This window comes from Acanthaster planci, linkage group LG01, assembly GCF_054643075.1.
Source record: "Acanthaster planci isolate LZ-2023a linkage group LG01, COTS_SCS, whole genome shotgun sequence".
In the NCBI taxonomy this organism is placed as follows: Eukaryota; Metazoa; Echinodermata; class Asteroidea; order Valvatida; family Acanthasteridae; genus Acanthaster; species Acanthaster planci.
Window position 1 is genome coordinate 12,984,085 of NC_141777.1, and position 26,249 is coordinate 13,010,333.

Sequence of the window (26,249 nt, forward strand, 5' to 3'; positions counted from 1 at the left end):
TTGTAGATGAAATACTAAACAGGCTAACACTTAACAAGCAATATCATAACACCAAGCCAGAGTCCTTTATGAGAGCACATTGGCAGCCCTGTTTTGGGCCTTATGGACATTTGTACAATTACTCGTTGGCCAGCTTCCTTATTTTATACAAACAAAGAATGAAATTTTGGACGAGGGCAGAAAAAAATTGAATAAAATCCTAAAGGTCTAATTTTCCAAGCAATTAACCTACGTAGGGTGGGAAAGAAAAACGGTCCATGGTTTTTTTCAAAATACATGTACCAAGAAAACAGTCCAGAGAAAAATAACGTCATTTTTCCTCCCCCCCCTCCATGGCATTATTCGGAGTCGGTGGGATCATGATAAATGTTGGTCTTAAACACTAAACAGTGGAGGTTTCCTAAAAAATCCCCAAACAAATTGTACACACGTGTACATCTATACCGGTAGGTTATATATGTACGTGTATGAATCCTATAATTAGGAAGCACAAATGTGGCATGTCATTCAGTGTGGCTCGCATCTACACGTACATGTAACTTTGTTGGCATGGTTGATTTCATACCTGTGCTTGATTTAGGCTAATCAATTCACACATTGCTACCATGTACATGTATGTGTAACTCTACGTATAATGTCAGCCCTGAAGTTCAAAATGTACATGTACGGTATGTACATGTACATTTACATGTACATCCCGGGGCAGGAATCAGATCCCCTGTCAAACATGCTTTCCTTACCGTGTCCTCATGACCTGGATAATTGAGATTTGAATGTCAAGTGTGCTTGATCACTTAAGCTGGTGCTCAGTGCAGTGCATAAAATGTGACAGCAGACAGATACCGGTACTCTAAGATAAGGCTTGAGTTTACATACTGGTACCCTGCATCATCCAACCCCCCCCCATATACCGGTACATGTACGTACATGTACCGGTACAATTTTACAAAGGGGAAAAAAAAGCAGGACTTTGGGATTCCTGTTGACATTATTTTTGCCAGCTGAAAAAATGACCTAAAATACTTGCGTACAGGTACATGTATACGCACAATACGTACAAGTATACATGTACATAAACATGCAAATAATTTCTTTTTCTTTTTCCTAGCGTGTGTACTATCTATCTCTAGAGTATTACATCGGCCGTACTCTCACAAATACCATGGTGAACCTTGGAATCCAGAGCCAGTGCGATGAGGCATTGTACCAGGTAAGTTTGCAAGGAATCTTTTTTTATTATTTTTTAAGAGCAATCAGCACCCAGGAGGTTTAGCTGACTGTTGTGTCGGTCAAAAAATTAAGGGCGTTTTGGAGGATTTTACTGGTACAAGATCATTTAGGGAATAACATACATGTACTAGTTCATGTGTAATGATAAAGTCCTTTTACATGCAATGTTTATCGTGGTCCTTAAATTAAGAGTGGAAGTAATGTCTTCCGAGGATTCTGCTCAGACATGAGGGACTTGGACAACAAGAAGTTCAGCATACCTTATGAAGGTTATTACAAAGCAAAATCAGGTGTACTGCATGTACAGGTATAGAAAGGGGTTGACCCTTCATAAATTTTAAATTTGAGAAAAAAAAACCCGAGAGGGATTTGTGGGTTGGTGGGTGTGAGTTTGTTTCTGCATTCAATTGGGGACCCTGAACAATAGCGGACAATAAGGTCCCCGATTGACAGAGGGTCCCAATTGACAACTGTGCACAAAACATATGGGTGGTCTTCTAAAAAAGTTAAAGTAGAAACAAAAGAGGAACAATAGGGGGTCCCCAGTTGCAGGCAAATACACACTTGTGTGTGTGGGGAGGAGGTGATAACAATCCTATATCTCATTGTGAGAATTATACATGTACATGTACCTTTGTACCTCCCCTTCCAAAAAAAATTCACCTGAAATATCGTACCAGTAGGTTACGTAACATCTGCACCAAAAGGCTTCAAAAACAACGTTATCTGTAAAACATCCATGATTACTGGTAATTTATACCATACTCAGAACCAGTGCCAATGTTAGGGGGTGCCACGTGCATAGCGTACATGTACAGTGTGGGCAAGAAGAAAATTGATGGAGCTTTCTTTACTTTGTACGATGTTACACATGTAGTGAACTCTACCGAGTGAGCTCACTTGAACTGTTTACAAGCATCATCGTGTTTTATTTCTAGCATGTTTGAAGGTTTTCTTTAATAAAAAATGTTGCTGCGTGCAATTGTCTTTGCAGCTTGGTTTGAACATTGAGGAGCTTGAAGAAATTGAGGTGGATGCTGGCTTGGGAAATGGTGGTCTCGGGCGTCTGGCAGGTTAGACATAAAACGAGAAGCCTTCTTGATGTACATGTATGTACATGTATTTCATGTGAATGTAGAATCATGAGAACTTAGTTCAAGTAAAAGCAAGTGCTGCAGTTATAAAGATACATATGTACACCTACGGTACGTGTATTGGTGAGTGTAGGCCTTCACCTGGTTAAGGGGACAATTTCTTTTATTTGGCAAATTAGGAATAAGTTGTGGGAACATTTCTCTGTCCCCAAAATGTTTTCAGTCCCTACGTGGGTGAAACATCGTGTGCTTGTCTCCACAACTACTGAACAAGTGTGGGTGTGTTTAAAATGTCTTCTTTTTCCACGCATTTGACAGGTGTTTGCATATTAGCGTATTCCAGGGTAGAAATACCAAAGTCTATGTTCAATGAGCTACATGTACAATGCTGGTGCAGTACATGTCATGCAGTACCTGCACGCGTATACCTAGGAACATGTACATGTACACACTACTGTCATTGAAATTCTTTAACAGGAAAATGATGAAGTGTCCCAAGATTTCTGGTGCTAAATTCCTACCTGAAAATGAAAATCAGAGTAACTTGCCACTTAATGCTTAAAAAGATTTTTTTTTAAACTGAAACAAAGCACAACAAAAGTGAAGAAAACAGACAATATCGATTCAGTATGATTCAGCAGCAACCAGTATGGCCACTTCCCATTCTCAACGCAAGGAAGTGCAGAGTTTATGCTCGTCAGCAGAGTAAAAGTGATGACCAAATGTCTTACTCGATCACTGTCAAATGATTGGTGCTTGAACATAGACGGGGCGATTTGCGGGATTAGAAGATCTAGTTTAATGAAGCTGTCAGGAAGACTCCAGCCTGTGCATGATACATTGTACATATGCGTGTGATAATGCATGCACTTGTAAATCATATACACACGTACATGTACAGGTAGCTCCAAGCTGGTGCATATGGAGTGAACGCTGAATTCCATGATGCATAAATACATGAACATGCAGAATACATTGGAGTCATTATTCAAGAAGTGGTTCATCACTGGACAAAATAATGTCCAGGTAGCATGCATTATACATGTAATTCATGCAGCCTATGACCATGATGTGACAGTCATTGTGTTGTACTGTACTTCATTGTCAGTGCACTGCATGTACAAATGTACATGTATGTACATGGCTACACACCTGCAACATGAAAGACTTTGCAAAGTGCACCAGCGGAGGCTACATTAGGTTTTTGCTGTGCATTCAAACACTTGATCATGTAAGCCATTAATACATGTATGTGTACCTCTGGCATAGTTACTAGTACATATAATTTTTGTAGCAAGACTCTACTCAGCAGATGTACATGTATGTACATGTTGCCACGGTAATAAGGTCAGCTCATTATTTTGGGGAAGGGATGAGTGGTCATCAATTATCAATGTTGGTTTTAAGATGAAGTGGGTGTTGATTACACTCCATGTGAGTGATTTGAAAACACCTGTGCATTGTTGCGTTACCCTGACATGATGCACTTCAATTTTTTGCCTCTAGAGCCTTACACCTAGAGTAATATTTCACTTTTAATATATTTTACCTCAAATTTTGCAATAAGTGACGTTTTATCAAGCCGTCAGCATTCCCATTGATTATTTTGGAATTAACATGCCGACTACAAGGTTCCAACGAAATTATTTTTTTGCCTGAGTCTCTGAATTTTTTTTTGGGGGGGGAAGTGCACAGTGAACTCTTTAAGTGCACCCAAAAATAAAAGAATATTTTTCTTACAAACTTTTACATGTACTTGGGTATGTGAGTGGAAATGTTAATGTTGGATTGGATTGTCTGCACGGGTGATTTGTGTAAATTCGCACTAGGGAACACTCAGCTGAATTTGTGCCCAATTTCTGGATGCCATTTTTTTGAATTTCGGACAAAAATCTGTACAAGTCAAATGGTTCACAAAGGTTCAACAAATGATTTTACTGAATGGATTTAAATTTTTTCGAAAAAAGAACTTTTGCAACACTGCATGAGGAAAGTCAATGGAAAAATTGAGTGCACCATATTATGGGACAGAACTGCATACATACATGTACATTACATTACACACTGGCAGCATGCCGCACATACTGTTAGTACCCGATTTAATGCATGGGGAATATCACATGTGAGTTTATGTGCATACAGTATATGGACACAAACTGCATGTACCATGAACATGCACCAGTGCTCGTATGTGCTACTCATTGTGTATTGAATTGTGCATTTTTAGTAGTGTGAGATGAGAAATACATGTACATGTAGATGCTGTATGTAGATCAGTCTGTTACAATAAACAAACACATGAACATGTTTGATGAATTAAGTCACTTCTCCACAAACACACTTTTGATCCATCCTTCTTTCTCCGCGTAGCTGGGTCTACAACTAATCAAACCTGTAATTGAATGCCAGAACGCCAGACTTCAAACTGACCGATTACAGATTTGGAGTACAACTTGCCCTTTTTTTTTGAAAGAAACAAACCAGTAATAACAAATATGGGGGGCTTAAATGTTGGTATTTTTGCAGCCTGTTTCCTGGACTCCATGGCCACTCTTGGCCTAGCTGCCTATGGCTACGGTATCCGCTACGACTATGGCATATTCAGTCAACAAATCAAAGATGGACGACAGGTAAGCCAATCTCCATGGCCGAATGTTTCATATGGGGGTGGGTTCAACAGTGCAGTACGTGTGCTTACTGGTATGTATGCGTACCTTTTTTTCCGGCAGGAGTACAGGTGTACATGTATTTTATCATGAATGGATACATGCACTATTCAACCCAGCCCTGCTTACTGGGGAGTATGTTTATTTTTGTTGATGATAGTGAGTGAATGTCTGTCTTAGCAAATGAGAAGTCAAATGCTTCAAAGCTAGCGATTACAAGGTGGGTCTAACCATTTACAACAGATTGTGCACAAAACAGTTGCTGGTCTAAGGAGCTGGAAAACGTGCCATTGGTTTCTTGTGCAGTGGGTGCTTAAATGTGTGCAGGGAATGAGGATTAGTGAAGCAAATGAACATTACGAGTACAAAGACACTCTGGCTGTGGTGGAGCACTTTACTCGTTTTGGTATGATTATACTCCAGGGTGCATAAACAGCCGGAGTGTGGCCTGCAGGAAAGTGAGAGTATACCCTCCATCAGGCTGGGTGTATATTCTTGTGTCATGTACATGTATTTGTTTCAAGTTGGTGAGATGGTAAATGGGTAATTCCATAATTTAGGAGTCCATTTTTTTCATGTCCCTGTCACATCTGACATATGATATTTGTAAGTTCAGAACACATTTTCTGATTTCCAAGAGTGATGAATTGATGCAGATTACCTGCCAAACAAATAGTAATAGTTTGAAATCAATTCTGCTGGTATTTCCATGTAAAATAACAAAGGTCAGACGTAACAGAGACACGAAAATGTCACCCTTTGGACCCTTAATTTCTGGAATTACCCAAATGCATTCCATTCATGTGCTGATCTGAGATAAATGCCTTTGCAACATTTTCCTGTACCCCCCGAGTATTGAGAGTAAAACGTATAACTGCAGCCGTGATTCAAGATGTGCATTCCTGTATTTATTGGCAGCATTGATGGCTGGGATGAAGTCCCAATTCTTTGTGTTCTTGTATGTCATCCAGTGCCGTAGTCTAGTCTAAAAGTCCTTGCCCGTCCATCACAAGTCATCCTGTCTTCTCCTAAGTCACTAGCTGTTGAATTGAAGTGTGACAAAAGCATTCCTTTGTCATTGTTCGCCCCGCTGTGCCTGACCCTGTGTGAGGGCTTGCAACTTGAGTGGGGACGGACTTGAATGCAACACTATTGTTTGCGTTGTCGTTTTGTTTTGTTCTGTGATGCACAGGTGGAGCTGCCAGATGATTGGCTACGTTTCGGCAATCCGTGGGAGAAGGCGCGGCCTGAGTACATGATCCCGGTCAACTTCTACGGGCACACAGAGCACAGAGATGGCAAGGTCAAGTGGGTGAACACAAACGTGAGTGTCACCAGGAACAGAGTAGGAACCAGGATCTAGGATTTGTGGCACTTTGTTATTCCATAGTTATGGATGCCTCGGGCCTCCGTTATTCAGAACAGCATAGAATCAGTTGGAGAGATGATAACTCTTGCTTAAATCCTACTTCACCACTGTGAAAATTGCACTTTAAATTATCACTAAAACATTCATGAGGCATCATGAATTGGCGTTTTGCGAGTTATAAAGTGTCAGTTATGCTACCGGTAAGCATTGCAAGCTTTATCTAGGAAACCTGCAAATTTAAATTTGAAAGAAGGTCTCTCAACCTTTTTTGTCCAGGCTGATTGTCACATCGAGTTTTAGCGCCAACATCACCCTTGAGTTGGTGTATTGTGCTTTTACCTATTGACTGATTGTACAGCAAGGTACTGTAGACTGATCACCTAGAGACCGAGAGATCAACTACTTACACCCAAAGGTCCTAATTTGTTATCATCTTGCAGGTTGTGTTTGCCATGCCATATGACTCACCAGTCCCCGGTTATCGCAACAACACTGTCAACACCATGCGGTTGTGGTCTGCCAAGTCACCAAATAGCTTTGATCTTACTTTCTGTAAGCTGTGCTGGTTATTTTATTATTAATTAATGCCCACCAATAATTAGGGTGCATGAAAGACATTTAGATGTCAGTATTTTGGGCATTGGGCAAATTCAACAAGGGGTTTTGCGGGTATACAGAGTCGCTGATGGAACTTGGACTTGAGTTGTCATCTCTGACTATAGCTGGTTAACCTGGTGCTCTAATGGCCAAAAGCTAAATCCATGGTCTAGAATGCTCAGTTGCGGCTGCAGCCTGTCACGAAAGATGGCAGACTGCTGTGGACTGTGGGAAATCCGTTGTAGAGGAGATCTGTAGTGGTAATACGTAAGTAGATTTCTTGTCACAAAAAAAGCTTTCTTAGGCCAAGTGTCTGTTTCATCTGACTTGATAGTTTCAACATTTTCATTCCATGAATGTTTTTTTATCTTCCAGTCAATGACGGTGATTACATCAAAGCGGTACTGAACAGGAACGAAGCTGAGAACATTTCCCGAGTGCTGTACCCAAATGACAACGTAAGTCTGGATGTATTGTTTACTGCAATTAACTAGTTCAGTTTAGATGCCGTTAATTTCTGATTTGAGGGCCTGTTTGTTTCATACAGATCTTGATCTTGATCAGTAGTCTCCAAGGCTTGTTTGTGCTAGCCATTAGACAGGTTCTGGTTTCAGTGAACCAACGTTGGTTCACTGATTACGATCCGGATCTGTGCGAAACAAATAGGCCCTGAGAGAATTACAGTGGCGAACGCTAATGATTGCTTACCAAATGTATGCATACACTTTCTTTGGAGATGCACAAAAAAACAAATGCATGGACGTTTCCTGCCATTTTGAGCCGGCTATGACAACTTCGCCCCAGATGACATCTAAACTTGCAGGAATTTCCTGTGTAGAAGTATGGAGGACTTCTAAATATATTCCTGTAAATTCTGCACATGCTGCCGATGTCAGTAGTCATCCTCATACTGGGTTTGTGCATACATAGAGGCATGAAGAAGATACTAAAGGTTGAAAGCGTGTGTGGCGCCCTCAAGTGAGCATGGGCCACAGCTGGGCATTGTGTCAGATATTGCTCTTCGGTGCGGTCTCCAAATTGTTTAAAAGTGATAATGCGATTAGAAGTGTTGCACAAATCTTGAACTGTCCACTGCCAGGGGTCAGCATTTGGAAAGTCCAACTTTTCGAAGGACCGTGGCGTGTACCTTCTTGTTTCAAAAAGGCGGTATTTTTAGATGAAAATGATACCACGCCACGTGACAAATGCGACGTGGAATCATACCATCAGCAGTTGGTTAACGTACCATGGGAAATCAGTTTTTGCTGTGTGTTTTCGTTTTAATGAATCAAGAAATGAAACGAATGTATGAAATGTTGTCAGGTTGTTGAGGGCAAGGAGCTGCGTCTGAAGCAGGAGTACTTCATGGTGGCTGCCACACTCCAAGACATCATCCGACGCTTCAAGTCCTCTCGCTTTGGTAGCCGGGACCCTGTCAGGACTTCCTTCGACACCTTCCCAGACAAGGTAGAGAACAATAGGGAACAAGATTGCTATGTAGGATGAAAGAAAGGGGGTGGGGGAAGACAGAAAATGCTGTCAAGTGTGTTGGTGAGGGCAGTGACTGAGAGCAAGACACCTGTCCATGAGGTGTGATTGCAGCAGATAAGCAGTGGCTTGTGTATGTATATACATGTAGGCGCACTTGCATTTTTCCATTAGACAGATTTTTGTGTTTGAGAAGACTGGAACATTATAATCAGGCAGTGCAATTTATTTATGGATCAAGCTCATTTTATGATACTATTACCTGTGATTCTTTTGTCAAGTTATTTCCAAAAGCTAATCACCTTTCAAAGTGTGAACTCAAGGCAGAATCTGATCCTCATCACAGACGACCATGCACTATCACAGAATGACCGCGACGGCAAATTGGGTTGCTCATGGACACCGACTGCTCAATATGAATAGTCCCATTTGTTGTAATCCCCTGAGCAAATGACCTGACCTTTGTGGCCTCTCTTTGTAGGTTGCTCTGCAGTTGAATGACACCCACCCTGCGCTGGCCATACCAGAGCTCATGAGAATCTTGGTGGACATTGAGAATGTTCCCTGGGATAAAGTAAGTGCAAAATTTGTAAATGTTCAGCCCCCTCCATGGTTTGGGAACCCAGGATGAAAAAAATACCTGTAATTCTGTTTTTGTTTCCCTGAGGTAAAATGAGTGGAAATTCGTAAATATTCAATTCATACAAGGACAGGGAACTTGACAAGAACAGATCAAATGCATATACAAATAAGGTTTTAAATATTCCCACGTATGAAGTATAAGTATTTGCAAACCAGAAATTTTGCTTCATCCAGATGTTGCATTTTATTAGTAACAGGCAAAGTCCAGAGTTCTGTTCCTCAATTTGTCTTAGTAGAGATTATTTTTTTCCTGTGGAATTCCAGGCAGCTTTTTTCCTTGGAGGGGAGGGAGGAATTCCTCCTGCTGTCTTGAGTTAGGCTGAGTTTCCGACATCAGACATTTTCTGACCACTTGCAGTATTTGTCCAACCGAAAGCGTGTGTGATTGGACAAAAATGTCAGTTAAAAAATACGAAAATGAAAGTGCGACAGCAAAATCTTGTCGGCGTTTCACTCTGGGTCTTGTGTTTATATTGAAACTGTACGTTTCCATGAGACCTTGGTATTTTCATGTATATGACTGATCAAAGGCTGATTATAGCAGAAGGAAATTGATCATGTCCGTATGTCTTGCTGCTTCACTTTCTGGGTCTAATGTCACACCCTTTATTGTAACAAATTATTTTGGCAGGCATGGGATTTAACAGTCAAGTCCTGCGCTTACACCAACCACACCATCCTTCCCGAGGCCCTAGAGCGCTGGCCTGTGCAAATGCTAGAGACAATCCTTCCTAGACATCTGCAGATCATCTACGAGATCAATGCCCGTCACATGAAGGTCAGCAGCGTGGTTTGGGGTGGGGGAGAGTGTAGAATTGGTTGATTTGCCAAAGTAAGCTTGTCCAGAGATATATTCCATTTCTGTGCACATGATGCCATTGCACCTATGTCCTGGTGTTTATGGAACATACCCCAAAATTGTAAACGTTGGTTAAAAAGTTTGAAAATGGCTGATAGCAAGACTTATTGCATTTTATCATTCAGCACGCTTTGTGGTTGACCTGAGAGATTTTTATCGAGTGTCATGTGTTTACCTAAATTAAGTTTTGATGTGCAAGAATTGTTTGACTTCCACACTCAGAAATTGCTTTGGCATGTAATTGCTCCATGCTTCATCTCAAAAAAATTGTTTGGGTTTTATTTTAATCATAACACCCAATGTGATCTTTTAATATCCTTTCCTGAGGACCTGACCCTCAAGGGTGACAGCAAGGTAGTCTTTCTGCTTTGCAGTTAGCTCCTGCTGCAGCTCGGTGCTGAAGCTGAGGTGTATGGTACTCTGACTTTTCATGAGTTACAGTACTGGCTTTGTCATGCCTTTAATAGATGGTCAGTGACTTGTACCCAGGTGACATGGACAGGATGCGGCGCATGTCCATTGTGGAGGAAGGCCACGAGAAGCGCATCAACATGGCCCACCTCTGCCTGGTGGGGGCTCATGCCGTCAATGGGGTGGCGGCCATTCACTCGGAGCTTCTCAAGACGAAAGTGTGAGTGAAAATCGCTCAGATATTGCCAGAATGCAGCACCCTGTTTCTTTGGACTGCATGGCGGTCTTCACGTCCCAGTTCCTGCCTACTTTCCTTCTGTCTTGGCCTAATGTTTGAAGAGATGCGAGGAAAGCTGTACAACTCAGCAGTACGCGCTGTGTAGGGGGAAGAAACTTCAAACATTCTAAACGTTTGACTTGCTTCTTTAGGGAACATTCCAGAGAAAACACAAAAGTGGCTCTGGTAACTTCTAGGTCATTTTTGCTGAGTAGTTCCCAAATGGTCTTCAAGTACACTTGTAACTTCTGCCACCCCTTTTGACCTCAGTTTCCAGGACTTCTACGAGATGTTCCCAGAGAGATTTCAGAACAAGACCAACGGTATAACCCCTCGGCGCTGGATGCTGCTCTGCAATTTGGGACTGTCGGAGGTCATCGAAGATGTAAGACAATTTTCTTTTTATTATGCGGCACTCTGCTTGTAGACTAATCCGAAGAAGAAAAATTGTTACATTACTTAGGTTTTGCGAAAAACCAGTGCACTCACACTTTACGTAACCCTCCTATGCTGAAGTCACTCTTTGGGTCATTTGGTAAACACCTCAAAGAAGCACAGCTGTGTTGTGTTGTGCACTGCACCAACTGTCCCTCACAGGAATATCAGATTGCACTTTTGTGCTGCCCAAGAACTGTGCTTCACTGTTTCATGTGCATAATTGTGCAGTAAACCAAATGCAGTGAAGAGGACTGCACAAAAGACCCTGTGTCATTTTGTGCTGGCAATCTTCTGTGTACACACTGAACCTGTGCATGTTTGAGTTCCATATAGAAAACACATGCTCACCGTTGACTGTGGGCATTTGTGCACATTTGTGCTGTAAAACCAAAGGAGGGTTAAAGAATGTTATCAAAATATCATGTGTCTCAGGTGTAAGAATGTTTGTGCAAACTTCCCATGTGTGTTGACAGCATGTAAATGGAATCAAATTATTGGATCCATTCTGTTGTAACCCTAGCCTGCATACATTTTCATATGTAAATCGTTTACAAGAGCATTGAGACCGATGAGGTGACGTTTTTAAATTATTCCAATAATGAAACCTGGCTTTAGAGAATTAACAAATTCACTGTTGTAAAATTGCACCGAAATGCAACATTCCTGTAAGGCTTGAGCACTCATCTTCACAATTCCAAGTCACAGATGCACGATATTAGTACTACAGTAACAGCCTGACATTAGATTCCGCCTTGGCAACCTACATGTACACTTTTGTTGCTTTTTGTTTGTGTGTTCCTGATATTTTGGGTGAACACGTCATTCTACGTGTTCATGCATAATTACTTTCCCTTGCTTGCAGTTACTTTACATGTACTTATCATCACATCATTATTTTTTTTTTGGCAATTAGTATTTTTGCAGGAATGGCATTTAGGAATTCAATTTCTTTTCCTTCATTTTTGATCACCAGAGGATCGGGGATGGATGGACCACCAATTTGTCTCTCCTCCGTGAGCTGGAGACCCTGGTTGATGACAACGCCTTCATTCTCGCTGTTCAGAAAACCAAGCAGGTCCGACCCACTTTACAGCAACGCATTCGTACAATGTGTATGAACCAACCAATAGGTTGCATCAGTGTCGCAGTTAACTAGGCTGTGTAAAACTCAGTGCTGAAATTTCAGCATTACCCATAATAACTAGGATGTGTGTAAAATCAGCTTGTTAATTGGAGGATTTGGGACTGTTAGGGTTAACAACTCTTACTCTACCCTTCTATTTATTAAGTTTGTTATGCGGACAGGACAGGCAGTGTGGTCGTTTGGTATTCCCAAAGGGAAAGTGCATTGAAGGTCATAAGGTGTAATCTGTAGGTGCGTGTCAGCTGTTCATTAACAGGCAATTTGAGAAAAAAAAATTGTACACATGTATGAACCAAATGAGCGCATGAGTCACACGAATCCTTCAAAAAAAGCAAAATATAATTGATTTGCAACTTTGGTAGAGGGCACAAAACTCTGGGAGGGTCAGTCATTCAGCAGTAATGGCTGGTTGAAGCAGGAGAGGATGTGTGAGGAATCGATAATTAAAGTAAAACGTTTGTCATGTGGGTTGGTGAAACTTGCTGTTTGTTTCATTAGCATGCAATATTGACTTGTCTAGGTGCGGGGAGAGCCTGGTAGATTTCAATTCAGTTATAAATTGACCTTTCACACAACTGTGTTCATTGTGGTTCAAGGCAAACGTTTCTGTCACAGATGGACACTTCAGTGCCACCATGATTCCTATTAAACTCGGCTGTTTTTCCTTCTTGGCACACGAAGGCAATGTTCTTTGTGCACATTCAGTTGCAAAATGGTGGCATTGGCTATGGTGTACATGCAAGCCAGGAGGTGGCCAGACTTGGCTCTCGTTGGAAGGCCGCACAGCACCACAAGCAGCACCTCTTGCACCTTGATACAGCTTGCGTGAGTGGTATCCACCTGTTTTGGGGGTTTTTTTTGGTAGGAGAACAAGATGAAGCTGGCCAGCTACTTGCAGAAGAACCACAACATCGAAGTCAACGTCAACTCCATGTTCGATGTCCAGGTCAAGAGAATTCATGAATACAAGCGCCAACTGATGAACGCCCTGCACATCATCACCGTGTACAACAGTAAGTCATCGAAAATCGGGAAAGCAATCATATGTAGGATGTTATTGAATCGTTCTGTCGGAGGAAAACTAGTCATGGAAAAGTCACGGAAATCAAGATTTTTGATGGGCTGCGTGCCACTTTTGATCTAATGACGGAATAATCGTACAGGCTATGTCTGTGCCCGTTTATAGCAGTAAACAAACAATTTCCCTCTGCAGAATGGCATGAAATGCTATCAAAATTGTCATATTCTAGTACTTGAAGATCCTGGGAAAGTCCTGGGATTGGTTTTCAGATTTCTGCCGGTACCTTATTCCCATCCAAATTGCTTGCATGTTTCAGTGCATCCCATGCCATATGTATATGAACCTATGCAAGCATGCCCAGTTTCCCCTCCACAAGGACTATCTTGTGTGAAAAATACGCCCTCTGTTCCGGCATGGAGGTCGTAAGGTTGTATGCAGATTCCTTTTTATCCACTTTTAAAGAGGCACAGTGTGACACAAGAAATACAAAAAATGCACCTGTTGCAGGAAGCATGATACTAGTATTTTAAGTCACTTTTAGACTACAAAGATGAACCATTTTATCGGAGGAAATGGTACAGATTTCTCTTGACATCCACTTTGGAACATGGCATACATGTAAAGGAATGAGGATCATTTCAGTTCTGCTGTTTCTTGTTGTGACCTAGGCCGTTTTCCAATACTCAACTTCGTCTCCGTCTCAGGCTTCGTGTAGGAAACCAATCCTCGATTGTGGGCCCGAAGCGTGTAACTTAAATTGAAATACTGTAATGTTAGGCTCTTTTGCATCTCACTTGATGTTTTGTGGCACTATCAGACTTACTATTGCGCTTACAACCTCAAGGTCACAAAGTAAAAAACAGTTGAAGCCTCAGACAGAGCCCAAGTTGAGTATTGGAAAATGGCCTTATTGTATTTTGGGCTCCTGACCCGAGAAAGATCTTTCTGGTTGTTTCTGACCCTGTTCAAAAATCCCCGGCTTTAAATTTTTTATGCTTTGTTTTCTGGCAAGAGACAGAACTTGGTGAAGATTTTAGTAGAGAAAAATGCTAGAAAATGCTTTTGTTTCTGTTTTGTATTTGGGTAATTCCAGAAATTAAGGGTCCATTTTTTTCATGTCCCTGTCACATCTGACATATGATTTTTGTAAGTTCAGAACACATTTTCTAATTTCCAAGAGTGATGAATTAATGCAAATTACCTGCCAAACAAATAGTAGTTTGAAATCGATTCCGGTGACATTTCCATGTCAAATAACAAAGGTCAAATGTAACAGAGACACAAAAATGTCACACTTTTGGACCTTTAATTTCTGGAATTACTTATTTGTAATAAAAAATGTATGTGAATATGCTTTAAGACTTGTTGAATAAAAGTGTCTCTGCAGAAGAAAATAATCTTTGATATTTTGAAGTGCAAAACTCAACGCTTACAAGGCGTTTTTCTTTTCTTACTCTTTTAACAAGTTGACAAATTCAAACTTCAATTAATTATAATTTTTCAAAAGAATATCCACTTAGATTACAACTGGTATTGTAAATACCAGTAAACCCTCTTTGAGAATTTCCAAGTCTCATCACGCAGACCACATCACATGTAACAAAATGTCAAACCTAAAGATGACCATACTACAGATAATCTTTTTTTGGTTCTTGCCAGGGATGAAGAAGAACCCTGGTGGGTCCTTTGTGCCACGCACAGTCATGATCGGAGGCAAGGCAGCTCCCGGATACTTCACCGCCAAGCAGATCATCTACCTGATCAACTCCATCGGTCAGGTTATCAACAACGACCCCATCGTCGGGGATCGCCTCAAGGTGGTCTTCCTGGAGAACTACCGTGTATCCCTGGCTGAAAAAGGTAGCGGAGCTCATTTCAAAGCTGGGGATTTGTCTTTGCCAGGGGCTCAGACTTCAAATCGGTGCACTCTGCTCCCTGAAACAAGATCCTGTATCTTAATTCTGCTCCATTGCCTGTTACCGAAGATCGCATTGTGTAGTAAACACGATGTCGGAGTTTGGAGCATTATCATTTGGTTGTTTCGGTAATTTTTGAAGGTAGTAATTAAGGGCCCAATAAGATGCACGCGTATCTGAAAGTCTGAGATAAAAGTGGAACTTGGAAAATGGCCTTAATAAAGTGTTTCCATTAACCCTAACCCTCCTCAATCCTTCACCTGTTGGAGGATTGAGGAGGGTTAGGGTTAATTAACAAAAAAGAAAAAATATGAGGTTATTGTGTTAGTTTGGCATGGTCAGTGTCTCTGAATTAGTTGCTGATCCTGTTGCCATTGACTTTCTGATGCCTCAAGGACCTTCAGACATTTACATGCATCGCACCCTGCTACTTGTAATGTAACTACAGTGTATGTGTACATGTACATGTATGTGCACTTGGCACCAGTTGTTGGCTTTAATGATGAGTTCCTGTGTTTGCAGTAGTGCTAGCGTTGCAAGCATTATGACCTCGTGCTCAAGCTTGATCCCGTTCTACAGTTGGAGTCAAACCTTTCCATTCCCTTGAATGAAAACTATTTAATTTACACTTGAAAGACTGTTCCTGGTCAAAATTCCTTGTCAATCAGAGCTTCTGCATTATGTTTACACGTATGAACAAACTTAAGGAAGATGAGCTATGGACAAGCACATTTGCCAGGAATAAGTGAAGTCATAAAAAAAGTAATGGAACACTTCCAGTCTGAGTGTACATTTTTATCGACTTTTTAGCCACAATCATTTTACGGTGTACAGGTTATATTTATATGGCTTGTGAATAGCACCCTTGAACAAAGATAGTGACGATAGACCCTATCCGCTGGAGACCCAATTTCAGTCGTATTCCTGAACTTACTTTATACATTTGAAACCCTTAATGGGATGGTACCAGGTTATTTGGGGGATCAGAATAAAATCGTAGAAGAGAGTCTGGTTCTTTAAATTTAATGTTTTCAAATGAGTACACTATGTTGGGGAATCTGACTGAAATGGTGTCCGCCATGAATATAGTCTATTGGAGGAACCATCTACACAGAGCTGGCTAGCTCGGTCAGTAGAGTCAAAGGTCGCAGCTTCATATCCCGTCCCCGTCAGTTTCTTTGTTTGCCTTGATAATTTTCAAATTTTGTCCACAGTGATCCCGGCCGCTGACCTATCAGAGCAGATATCGCTGGCGGGAACCGAGGCCTCCGGAACTGGCAACATGAAATTTATGGTGAGAACAAAGAAGTCCCTGCTCAGGCAAAACTCTTGAGCAGTATTCCGTATGCTATGTGACTTTTAGTTGTCAACAGGACAGGAGTTCAACATACACAGTCATTAACTGCAACATTTCACTGGTAACCAATTCTCGTTTGTGACCCTTGTGGAAATCGGAACCCTCCTTCATTGTCTTGAATTCCTGCAGCTGAACGGTGCCCTGACCATCGGTACGCTGGACGGCGCCAATGTGGAGATGATGGAAGAGATGGGAGCCGACAACATCTTCATCTTTGGCATGACGGTGCCACAGGTGGAGGAGCTCAGGCAGAAAGGGTGAGGCTGGTTACAGGCAGTCAGCTTTTCTAACTAAGATACGGAGCAAGCCATTGAACCAGCTGTCATTGACCGCGCACTTAAGAAGAAATGCAGCCAATAGCCAAATGTACAATTTTGCAGTCTTGCGAATTAGTGCAACCATGGTCGTTGAAGAACACTGTACTGTGTGCATTGGGAAGAAGATATAGGCATCAGTTGAATGATGGCGCCTGAACTGTTTTAGTTGAGTCCTAAGCCACGGTGTTTACAAACCTTAGCAATTTTGCAGATTTATTTGCTGAGACAGCCCTTTCTGGCCTTGTTAGACAAGATGTCAGGTGAGGGCTTCCTCATTGGGCCTTCAAGAAAGGATTTAATGATTGTGAAAAAAATTTGTTTCCTGAGACAGGATGTACCGGTGGAAGAATATAGTAGCATGTGGTGTTCTGTAAATTCTTCAATTTGGATAGAATTGAAAATGAGATAATCATGTGTCGGTCTACACCTTGAGGTTATGCCAAGGGCTACACTTTGATATAATCTTGGATGGTTTAACAAGGATTCTTGCAGACTCTAGGAGGTTGATTTGCTCTCACATTTTCCCACCTCATGGCTCCATAGGTACCACCCCAGACAGTACTACGAGCGGAACGCCGAGTTAAAGCAAGCAATCGACCAGATCAGGGAAGGGTACTTCTCACCCCAAGACCCAGACGCTTTCAAGGGACTGGCCGACAGCCTGCTGAATCATGACACGTAAGCTCGCTGGGAGATTTTTCGGGAAGAGATCCCCCCTCTGAAATGGCAAATGTCGTCACTGATTTCGCGAAGGGACGGGTGTGTCTCAGTTTGACTTTTTGGAATTTCAAGTTCTTTCATGAATTCAGAAAGAAGCATATTTCTCAGCCATTCTGACATGCCCCCACGGCCAAGATGTCTTTAATGTCATTAATGGTTTCCATTTCCAAAACAGCATTTTGCATTTTCACAAGACTTTGCCTTGATCTTGCATAAATCCCCATATCGTCGACGGGATGAAACTGAGGTTTATGTTTCCACAAAGGGACGTGCATGTTTTTCACATGCACAAGTACAAAAGTTAAGGCCTTATTAACCACTACCAGCCGGGGACTCCGAAATCGGAGCCGTATGGTTTATATGTGCGGCCGGGGTCTCCGAACTCGGACAAAGGAAACAGGGCCCTGTAACAAAAGATCGTACTTCGAACAAAAGACCAGGCTGCTGGGCATAACCGGCATTTTTCACTCTCAAAAGTGGTGATAATCCAGCGTTATTTTGAAACCGTATACCAGGGTTTGGGGTATTTAGAGCAAGCGGATTACCACCAGGGACAAAAGCGCTCCACCACCGCAGCGATGAGCCACACAGCACCGCTGCATGCTAATCTGGCCCCTATTGAAAAGAGGTCAGCAGTGCACTGAGCCAGGTTCGTGAACAAAAGACAGTTGTATAACACCGCACAATCTGGGCTCTGTTTACAAGGCTGCAGGCCTGGCTGAAATATTCGGGCGTCAATGAAGGTCACCTGTCAACTTAGAGTAGTGCCTGAAGATTACTCCGTGCGGCTATAAACGACTGTTAAATGGAATGATGAATTGTTGAAGGGTTTTGAAAACGGAAAAAATGATAGTCATGCCGGCCCAGCATCCTCAACGTTGAAAAATGCCCCGGCCCGAAGTGGTTAATGCAAAACACAAGGTGTGGAAGAGCTGAAGAGAGGGCCACTGGGATGTTACTTTTTGTAAGGGGACAGGTGTAGATGAATTGTCAAGTTCAGTTTTCAAGGAATCATACAACGCTTGCCGATTGTAGAATATTGTTGGAAAGTTTTTCTTTGTCAAAATCTGCAAGCCTGTTATCTTTGTGAAACCGGTGACAATGTGGTCATACCTAACAGGATTGGAAAGCAATAAAATCATCTGTGTTCGGGATTTTGGGGGATTCCAAATTGAGGGAGACATCCAAGGGAAGGTTTGGATTAGAATGCACAAGAAAAATTGACGTGCAGACGTTGGGACTTGAGAAATAAATCAGAACTAAATACTGTGAGGATTGCTCTTCTGACTAAATTGCAGGTTTATGCTGCTCGCAGACTACGAAGACTACATAGCCACTCAGGACAAGGTTAACCAACTTTTCCTGGTGAGTCTTGTTTGGTGTGCCCCCTCATAATGAGCTGTCACTCTATGGCTGATAGATTAAGAATTGGAAGTTATGATTCTTGCAGATACCAACAAAACAAATCACGCGGTCCTCTTTTACAAAGTGAATTTTTGGTACTGAAGATACTGGTAAGAAAGTGCACAGATTTCTAGCATAAATTAGTGATAACCATCTAATTGTAAATTGCTAAATAAATTAGTTAAATGTAAGTAGCTCTTGAAGGTTTGCATGGTGGAATGTGATAAGGGAGAGGATTTGCGGATACACCATGTGGAAAATATCTCTTTGGGTATGTGTGGCTCTGAAAAGAACCGGTTACTCGACATTTCGGACAGTGAGTGGTCAGCACATACCCAAAGAGATATTTTCCACATGGTGTATCTGCAAACACTCTACCTTGTTGTTAAATGTACTTCTTATTAACTCATAAACCTTGTACAAATCCATTCTTTGTTGAAAAGTTTATAGTTACTTGCAATATTTAAGTCTCGCATTTCATGTTGCATATACCGCTAAGGTGTTACACATGACCACTAAAAAGGCACGCATGTAAACGTACCGGGCTGTGATTTGTCGGCATTGGTTGGTCACATATCTAATTAATAATGAGTGACCCACATAGGGAGTTACAGAAAAGACACCCCCCCCGTACGCCTGTTCAAATGAAATTTGGCTTCATCATCAGATGCCCTCTGTTCTCTTCCAAGAACCCCAATGAGTGGACGAAGAAGTGCATCCTCAACATCGCCGCTTCGGGCAAGTTCTCCAGCGACCGCACCATCGGGGAGTACGCCCGGGAGATCTGGGGGGTGGAACCCAATGCCATCAAACTGCCGCCGCCCCACGTCCCGCCCGAATTCCGGGAGGATGCCATTAACGCCAACCAGGACCCCACCAAAGGTGACCAGAGGCATGTGTCATATTAGAGCGCTAGAATACTCAGACTGTACAAATCGTCGAATAAAATGACATATCCAATATATTTTATATCTTGCACAGTGAACGCCGAATAAGGTACCCAAATTTGAAGATGGTAAGTTAAATGTCAGCTTGAGCTGGCTCAACTTTAACTCCGTCATAACTTTGAAAAGTCCACTAGTTTTTTTGAGGATTTGCCAGGGCAGAGAAAGGAAGAGGCCAGCCACCATTTCTTATTTGGGGCTCGACTTGCTGTGAAAGTGCAAAGGGCATGCCATTGCTTTCCGGCAGAAGACGATTTTTGAGGCTTCCTCAGAAAGGCTCCAAGCAAGAATGCCCAGCAATATTACTGGCGAGTTAGAATTTAATGTCGTATTGAAATATTGGCATGGTTATAAGATGAACCATTGGATAGATCCAAAACAGCACTGTTGCTTTATTCTGTAGGGAGTGTGTAAGGGTGGCCTCGCCATCACCAGGAGACCCATCAGTGGTCTGACGGTCCCGGATTTTTATGGTGCCAGCAAGGGCTCCAGACTAACAGGTGGGGGGGGGAGGTCATGCACCATCCCCCCTTGGACCCTGAAAGTAAACTCAGCAACCCACCACGACACGCCAAGGTAGAACCTTAGAAAGAGTTGGATGTCACGTGGTCATGCCTTGCTAGCAGAATGAATGTCATGGTCATTTTCCTTTTTTGTGTGTGTGTTTGCGCTCTGTGATTGAAGAACAAGTAAAATAATACTGAGATACCTTTATGGAGTGCACCAAACTAACAATGTTGGTTGATGGGCATGCAACTCGAAGTGCTGAAACCAACACTCCCGCGCCAAAGTGGGGGAGTACTCCTTGTGGTGGGGAGGCGGGGGAGGGGTATCCCAAACCTCAGATGCATTATAGCCGTTAGCAGAAAGGCTTTGTTCTTTGCTTTGCTTGGAGATTTCAGTAAGACCAGATCTGATTGGACCTTCTTTGAATGAAGTGCAGCCACTCAAGATGAGCAGGATTTCGCCAGAGTCCTGTGGGCTGCCGTGATAAAAATTCCATCTACAGTTTAAAAATGATACCTCTGAACGCCCCGCACATTTTAACCATTTCCCACCATGACCTGTTGGTAGCTGTGTGTATTGATTGAGAATGGACAAGATTAGTGTACTGCCCCTGAAGAGAAAGAACGCTTGTTCAGTATTTTTCAGCCAGATTGGTATCAAGCTGTTGTTTATGGACAACCTGTTGCTAAATTGGACAATTTCAGACGTCAACCCTCCTTTTACTTGTAACCGTCACAGACACCCAAAACTCCCTTCCACTTTGATTTGCCACAATACACACACACACACACAGGTCATTTGACGGATTTTGACTGATATGACAACGTTGACAAAACCCTCAACCAAAAGGAGACTTGCCCCCTGTTTAACAGTTAGTAGAAAAGCGAGACTGTTGGCCCCCAAACGGGAGCTCAAAGTTGTGGAGAGTACCATAGCAGAATGCAGTAGACAGATCAGTGAAGAGCGATAAAGATAACGTGCATCAAGCTACCCATGGGCTGAAAACCACACAGACCCAGACAAACCACATATATCCAGACATACATCTAGAATGCATTCTGAGGGAGCAGTTCTGTGTACCTTTGAATTTTGGAACTTCATTTTTTTGGTCCTGTATGCTTGCGTGGTGTGGTTCTCAACAGTGTCAGTCTGTCACATCACTGAAGTACTGGGGTAGACTGTTTACGAGCAGCCATCTTAGAGGGCAGTGCAGACGTTCTACTGAGATGGGTTTAACTAGAGTCAAAACAACGAACCAAATCCTGCCCTCTGAGAATGATGAAGCCATAATCCCAAGATAAGTCCAGTGTTACCCCTATGCTGCCAAAAAGTGCACGCGACAGTGCTTGCCAAAGAAGAGTTTTTGGAATACACAAACCAGTCTAGAATCAACGTACAACACACAAGGCCTTTGTCCAGTTTGCCCGTCCTTTCTCACTTTTTTGTGAACAAATTCACCATTGATGTTTTGAAGGAAAAAAACCATGCGGTATTCCACCTGTGCATGTGCAAAATAAGGTGTGTCAGAGGTCAATTGTGGATTTTCTGTACATGGAGAGGGGTCCTATCAGCATGGTTTAACCCTGACGCATGCATGAGCTGGCATGACATCACACGTCTTATCCCCAATGACCCTGGTCCATCAAGACTCTTAGAATAAGGAGCTGATCATTGGTCAAATGCGGTAGAAGCAGTTCACCATTTAGTGCACCAAGCTTTTGCCTCAAAATTGCCACCATGAAACCCCACAACCAACTGTGGACTTTGTTGCATACTAGATGTCGTCCTGCTTGCAATGGATCTGTCCTTCTCCACACCACACATACACAAAGCCTCATTAGCTCCTGTACACAGACAGGCAAAATGATGACAGAGGGCCTGATGACCTTCACCAACCTAGCAGAATCTTTCTCTCTGCCTTGTGACAGTTTCTGCTGGGATGGCAAAATCAGACGTCTGTGTATTTTAGGTCACTGTAGTCAGCAAGCGTTTTTTTATACTTTTTATCTCTAAAATCTGCTCCTCCATAAGAACAGTACCCCGTATTCAAAAGGAGTGCTATTTGGTATGTGTGTGTCGGCCACTAACTTCCAGGAAGAAAAACACCTGAAAGTGACTTTTCCCAAGAATTGTTTGTGAGGTGCTCCTCTTCAACAAATGCATGCTACGTCAAGCTGTAGACTAAAAAGCAACCAACCACAATCGAATAAATTGTAATCCATTAATCAGCTGCCACAATGTACATGTAGTGCATAAAAAAATAAAGTCTGCTCAACATCTTTGCACGAAGTATTTACCTTTTACCTTTAAAGCCACGATTGTATTTGCAGTTGTACATGTATGCTATGACTGGGAAATGTACACATCATGTATCATTTAGTAGCGAAGTACATGTACCAGACCTGTGTATCAAATTGTTTTTTCACTAGTTATTTCAGTTTGTACTATTTTTTTTATAGTACCCAACCTTGAGTTATGTGTTAAAAGGTCAGAGTTGTGCTGTATCTTTGTACACTGAGTTTGATAGAAGTAAAATTTTAGACCTGGTGTGCGACCCAGCGGTTATTACATGTGAGGGGTTAGATTACCAATAATTACAGAAGTTCCTCTCCGTAGAGTCCTGTGGAAGTTGCCTTGGTGGCTGATGATTGCAGTGTACATGTTGAATGCTAATTGTAACCATGGAGGGACTCAGTGAAAGTGTCGAAGAACCGTGATTATTCTAGTAGTAAAAATATAACTTAAACTCAGTGTTTCCTTTTTGGTTAACCGGAGTATCGGAGGTTTGATGAAAAGCACTAAATTTGTAACACTGCTCTAGGAAAAGGGAGAGGTTTTTTTTAGGGGGGGGGATTGGGGGTCATCCAACTTGTTGTTTACTTGTAAGTTGTTGAGAGGTGCTTTGAAGCTTGGAGAATTCCTCCCGCATAAAATGACTGGTTGTGTGGAGGGTTTAGTTTCATCTTGCCAAGAAAGAAGTACACTTTCTTGTGTGTAGCCAAACTCAGTCGGGAACCAGTTGCTGGCCGATGGACATCACGTCGTGTTTTGGACGGGGACTTGTTTTTTTGCGAAGCCAATCCATTTGCTCCACCAAGTCACATATTGCTACAAGAGAGTTATTAGGTTTAAAAGAAGTGGCAAGGAAACCACCCAAGGTTTCAATCCTAAATAAAGTTACTTGTCTTGTGAATGTTTGTAATGTAAATTTCTGTGAGCCAGACTAGAAAGAGCTTGTAGTTAAAGGTTGACTTGGGGAAACTAACCATGGGCAAGTTATTTCACCCTTCCTCCAAAAAAATCCAAGAGTGGAGAACAAAGATAAAGAGAAAATAATACACCACACATGGCAAAGACAAATTCAGTCTTAGGGTGCTAGGATGGAGAATTTGGCACCTTTGCTTAGCCAAGTGCAAAGCCTACTGATGAGGCCTGTGGGACGTTTTGCGCATGCATTTTGTGGTAACTGGTTGTAACTAAGCAGCAGATGGATGGATGAGCGAATTAGTTAAGATGCTAACTACGTCTAGACTTCCCCCATTCCACTCTAAGTATCAAAGTGATGTGTTTAGACTAGGGCAGTCCATCAGTGTAGAAAGTGACTGCATTCTTATGAACTGTTGACCCCGAGGCTTGAATTATAAAACTGTTCACACTTTGTCAATTGTATAAACGCATGCTGTGGAATGACGGTGCTCCTGTAGACCTGTACTCTAACCCTGGAATGAAGTTTAAATTGAATGAAATCGAGGCGATCGTTTCCTTTAATTGCATTTTTTTTTTCATTTGCTGTGGTCCACCATTGTCCTTAGCTTCTTTGCAGCCTCCTAACTGATTTTGAAACAGTCTGTGGAAAGTGATTCATGAGGGCAACAGGTAGAAGGGGAAATAGAATTGTGGAATGTCAAGGGCTGTATTAAAAAGAAATTAATGCAAGACTGAACTAAGAAAAAAAGCTTTAAACTTGTTTTGCACTGAAATCATCATCGTAGTTGTTGATTAAATAGAATGCTATTTTGCTACAAAATTGCAAAGGTTATACTAAGGCCGGTCGAGAAGTAATACTGGACTTCTTGGTTTTTAAGCAGAGATTATGACACCTCTAACAATAGACACTATTGCGGACTTGATACCGCTTTTTGCCGTTTCCAGAATTTCGCTGACGCCAGATCTCGCAACGAAACCATCAGTCACAGTTTTCTTTTGGTCAAATGAATGTTTAAGGTCTGGGTATTTTCCCAATACCATCTCAATGAATTCTCAACTCATTAGTGTAGTTTGCTTTGGTTTCACCCGTTTTTATAACTGCCAATCGTAAAACAAAAAAAGAAAAGTTTATTTCATTCTGTTGTTTTGTATATGTGGTTTTATTGTTTTTAAATTCCATTGAATGTGTTGTTTTTAATGTGCTGATGAGATAGCCATGCATGATAGGGTTTTGTCTTTCGTCATAGTAAAACTGTTAAGTTTGCAATAAAATGTATTATTTTAACACATGTTCCAAATAACATGCAGCATGCAATCAATATTACTTTAGAAAGATATTTTCCAAACTGCATGAATGTGTGGTAAACTTAAAATAATTTTCTCTCTTGAAAAAATTGTATTAATTTTGGTGCTTAGGCTAACGGGTAGGAGTTACCCTTTCTAAAAATATTAACACCGTACTTCTTGGGGTACTGCGGTTTCATCTGATTTTTTATTTTTTTTTTAAATAAATTTAATCATAGCAATTGTTCCTGACACTGTTGTGACAGAATGAGCAAAACCAAGCAGTATGTTGGTAGTGGAGGTTATCTACAATTCTTAAATTGTTTGGGATCAAGAACGTTTTTGAAATCACGAGTAGCTTTCAAAGACATTTCCTACTAGACTTTTCCATCCCAACAACTGTTTCGAAAGTAGATTTTGTTTTCTTCTTCTTTCAGACTTTGGGAACAGAATACTTCTCATTAACTTTGAATATTCAAAAGTCAACTTCATCTTAAGAACATTACTGTAGTTCTTGAAATAATGTAATCCCAAACGTATCCTCATTGAAACCCAGTCTATTTCACTAGTTTCGAGGGTAGTGAGATGGTATTTTGAAACTGGTTGTCATTTGAAACCAGTGAAGTATTGAAATTGTCAATAGGGCTGTGATTTGAAAATAAATGATCATTTTGAAGTAAATGAACATTAATGGACATTTCCTAAACTGCACTAGCCATTTTGAAAGCGTTTGAAGGAAACCGTGTGGAAAAATCATTGCTCGGGATACAGAACGAAACAGAAATATCTTATTTTCTACCAAATACCTGTAATAGTGTATATTTCCATGTGTTTTTGCGAGTAAAGGCTACTGGTTGCTTTGCTACCCGAAGTCATACCAACAGTATACTCAACGCCAGCTTTGTTCTGTTGGAATAAATTACTGTGAACTGATGGAAAATATTTAAGTCTTTTGTGTGTTGCTTGTTGTTCAATAGTTTGAATTGGACTTTTCTTTTTAGAACCAATGACGGATTCCCATTTCTTTTGTAAAAGTCTTTTGTTGTGAGCTTTGGGGCTGCCGAGGAATTCATGCTAATTCTGATGACCAGAGGATATGCACCCAAGCACGCGGCATTGTTTTCAACATTTTCAAAATCACAGGTTCCATTTCAAATTCGTCCAGCGGTATCAATTTGCTCTCGCATTGAGTTAAACATTCCCAGAAACACAAGATCCGAGTGGTATAATGACTGTGCAGCAGAATTTGGCAATATTTCTTTGACCCGAGTGAAAAGGGTCAGACTTGACCAATGGACTCTTTGGCGTGCTGGTAAGGTTTAGACCACGGACGTATATAAAGAAATCTGGACTCCCA

The 26,249-nt window shown here is 41.6% G+C and overlaps 1 protein-coding gene across 2 annotated transcripts in view; it reads left to right on the forward strand.

The window, feature by feature from the left end:
- Positions 1 to 25,834, forward strand: part of LOC110979464 (glycogen phosphorylase, brain form-like) — a 31,278-nt gene extending 5,444 nt beyond the window's left edge. The window contains exons 3-22 of one of the 2 annotated variants that reach the window (XM_022235275.2): positions 1,109 to 1,210; positions 2,225 to 2,303; positions 4,851 to 4,954; positions 6,183 to 6,314; positions 6,800 to 6,911; positions 7,332 to 7,414; positions 8,280 to 8,423; positions 8,926 to 9,018; positions 9,718 to 9,864; positions 10,413 to 10,576; positions 10,904 to 11,018; positions 12,045 to 12,146; positions 13,081 to 13,228; positions 14,896 to 15,096; positions 16,367 to 16,446; positions 16,639 to 16,766; positions 17,370 to 17,504; positions 18,845 to 18,911; positions 19,640 to 19,832; positions 20,298 to 25,834. In XM_022235275.2, the coding sequence (XP_022090967.2) occupies positions 1,109 to 1,210; positions 2,225 to 2,303; positions 4,851 to 4,954; positions 6,183 to 6,314; positions 6,800 to 6,911; positions 7,332 to 7,414; positions 8,280 to 8,423; positions 8,926 to 9,018; positions 9,718 to 9,864; positions 10,413 to 10,576; positions 10,904 to 11,018; positions 12,045 to 12,146; positions 13,081 to 13,228; positions 14,896 to 15,096; positions 16,367 to 16,446; positions 16,639 to 16,766; positions 17,370 to 17,504; positions 18,845 to 18,911; positions 19,640 to 19,832; positions 20,298 to 20,308 (2,340 nt within the window). In that variant the 3' untranslated portion in view covers positions 20,309 to 25,834. Of the gene's footprint in view, positions 1 to 1,108; positions 1,211 to 2,224; positions 2,304 to 4,850; positions 4,955 to 6,182; positions 6,315 to 6,799; positions 6,912 to 7,331; positions 7,415 to 8,279; positions 8,424 to 8,925; positions 9,019 to 9,717; positions 9,865 to 10,412; positions 10,577 to 10,903; positions 11,019 to 12,044; positions 12,147 to 13,080; positions 13,229 to 14,895; positions 15,097 to 16,366; positions 16,447 to 16,638; positions 16,767 to 17,369; positions 17,505 to 18,844; positions 18,912 to 19,639 lie in introns of both variants that reach the window. The other variant, XM_022235274.2, reaches the window with a different exon arrangement.
- Positions 25,835 to 26,249: the final 415 nt, after the last annotated feature.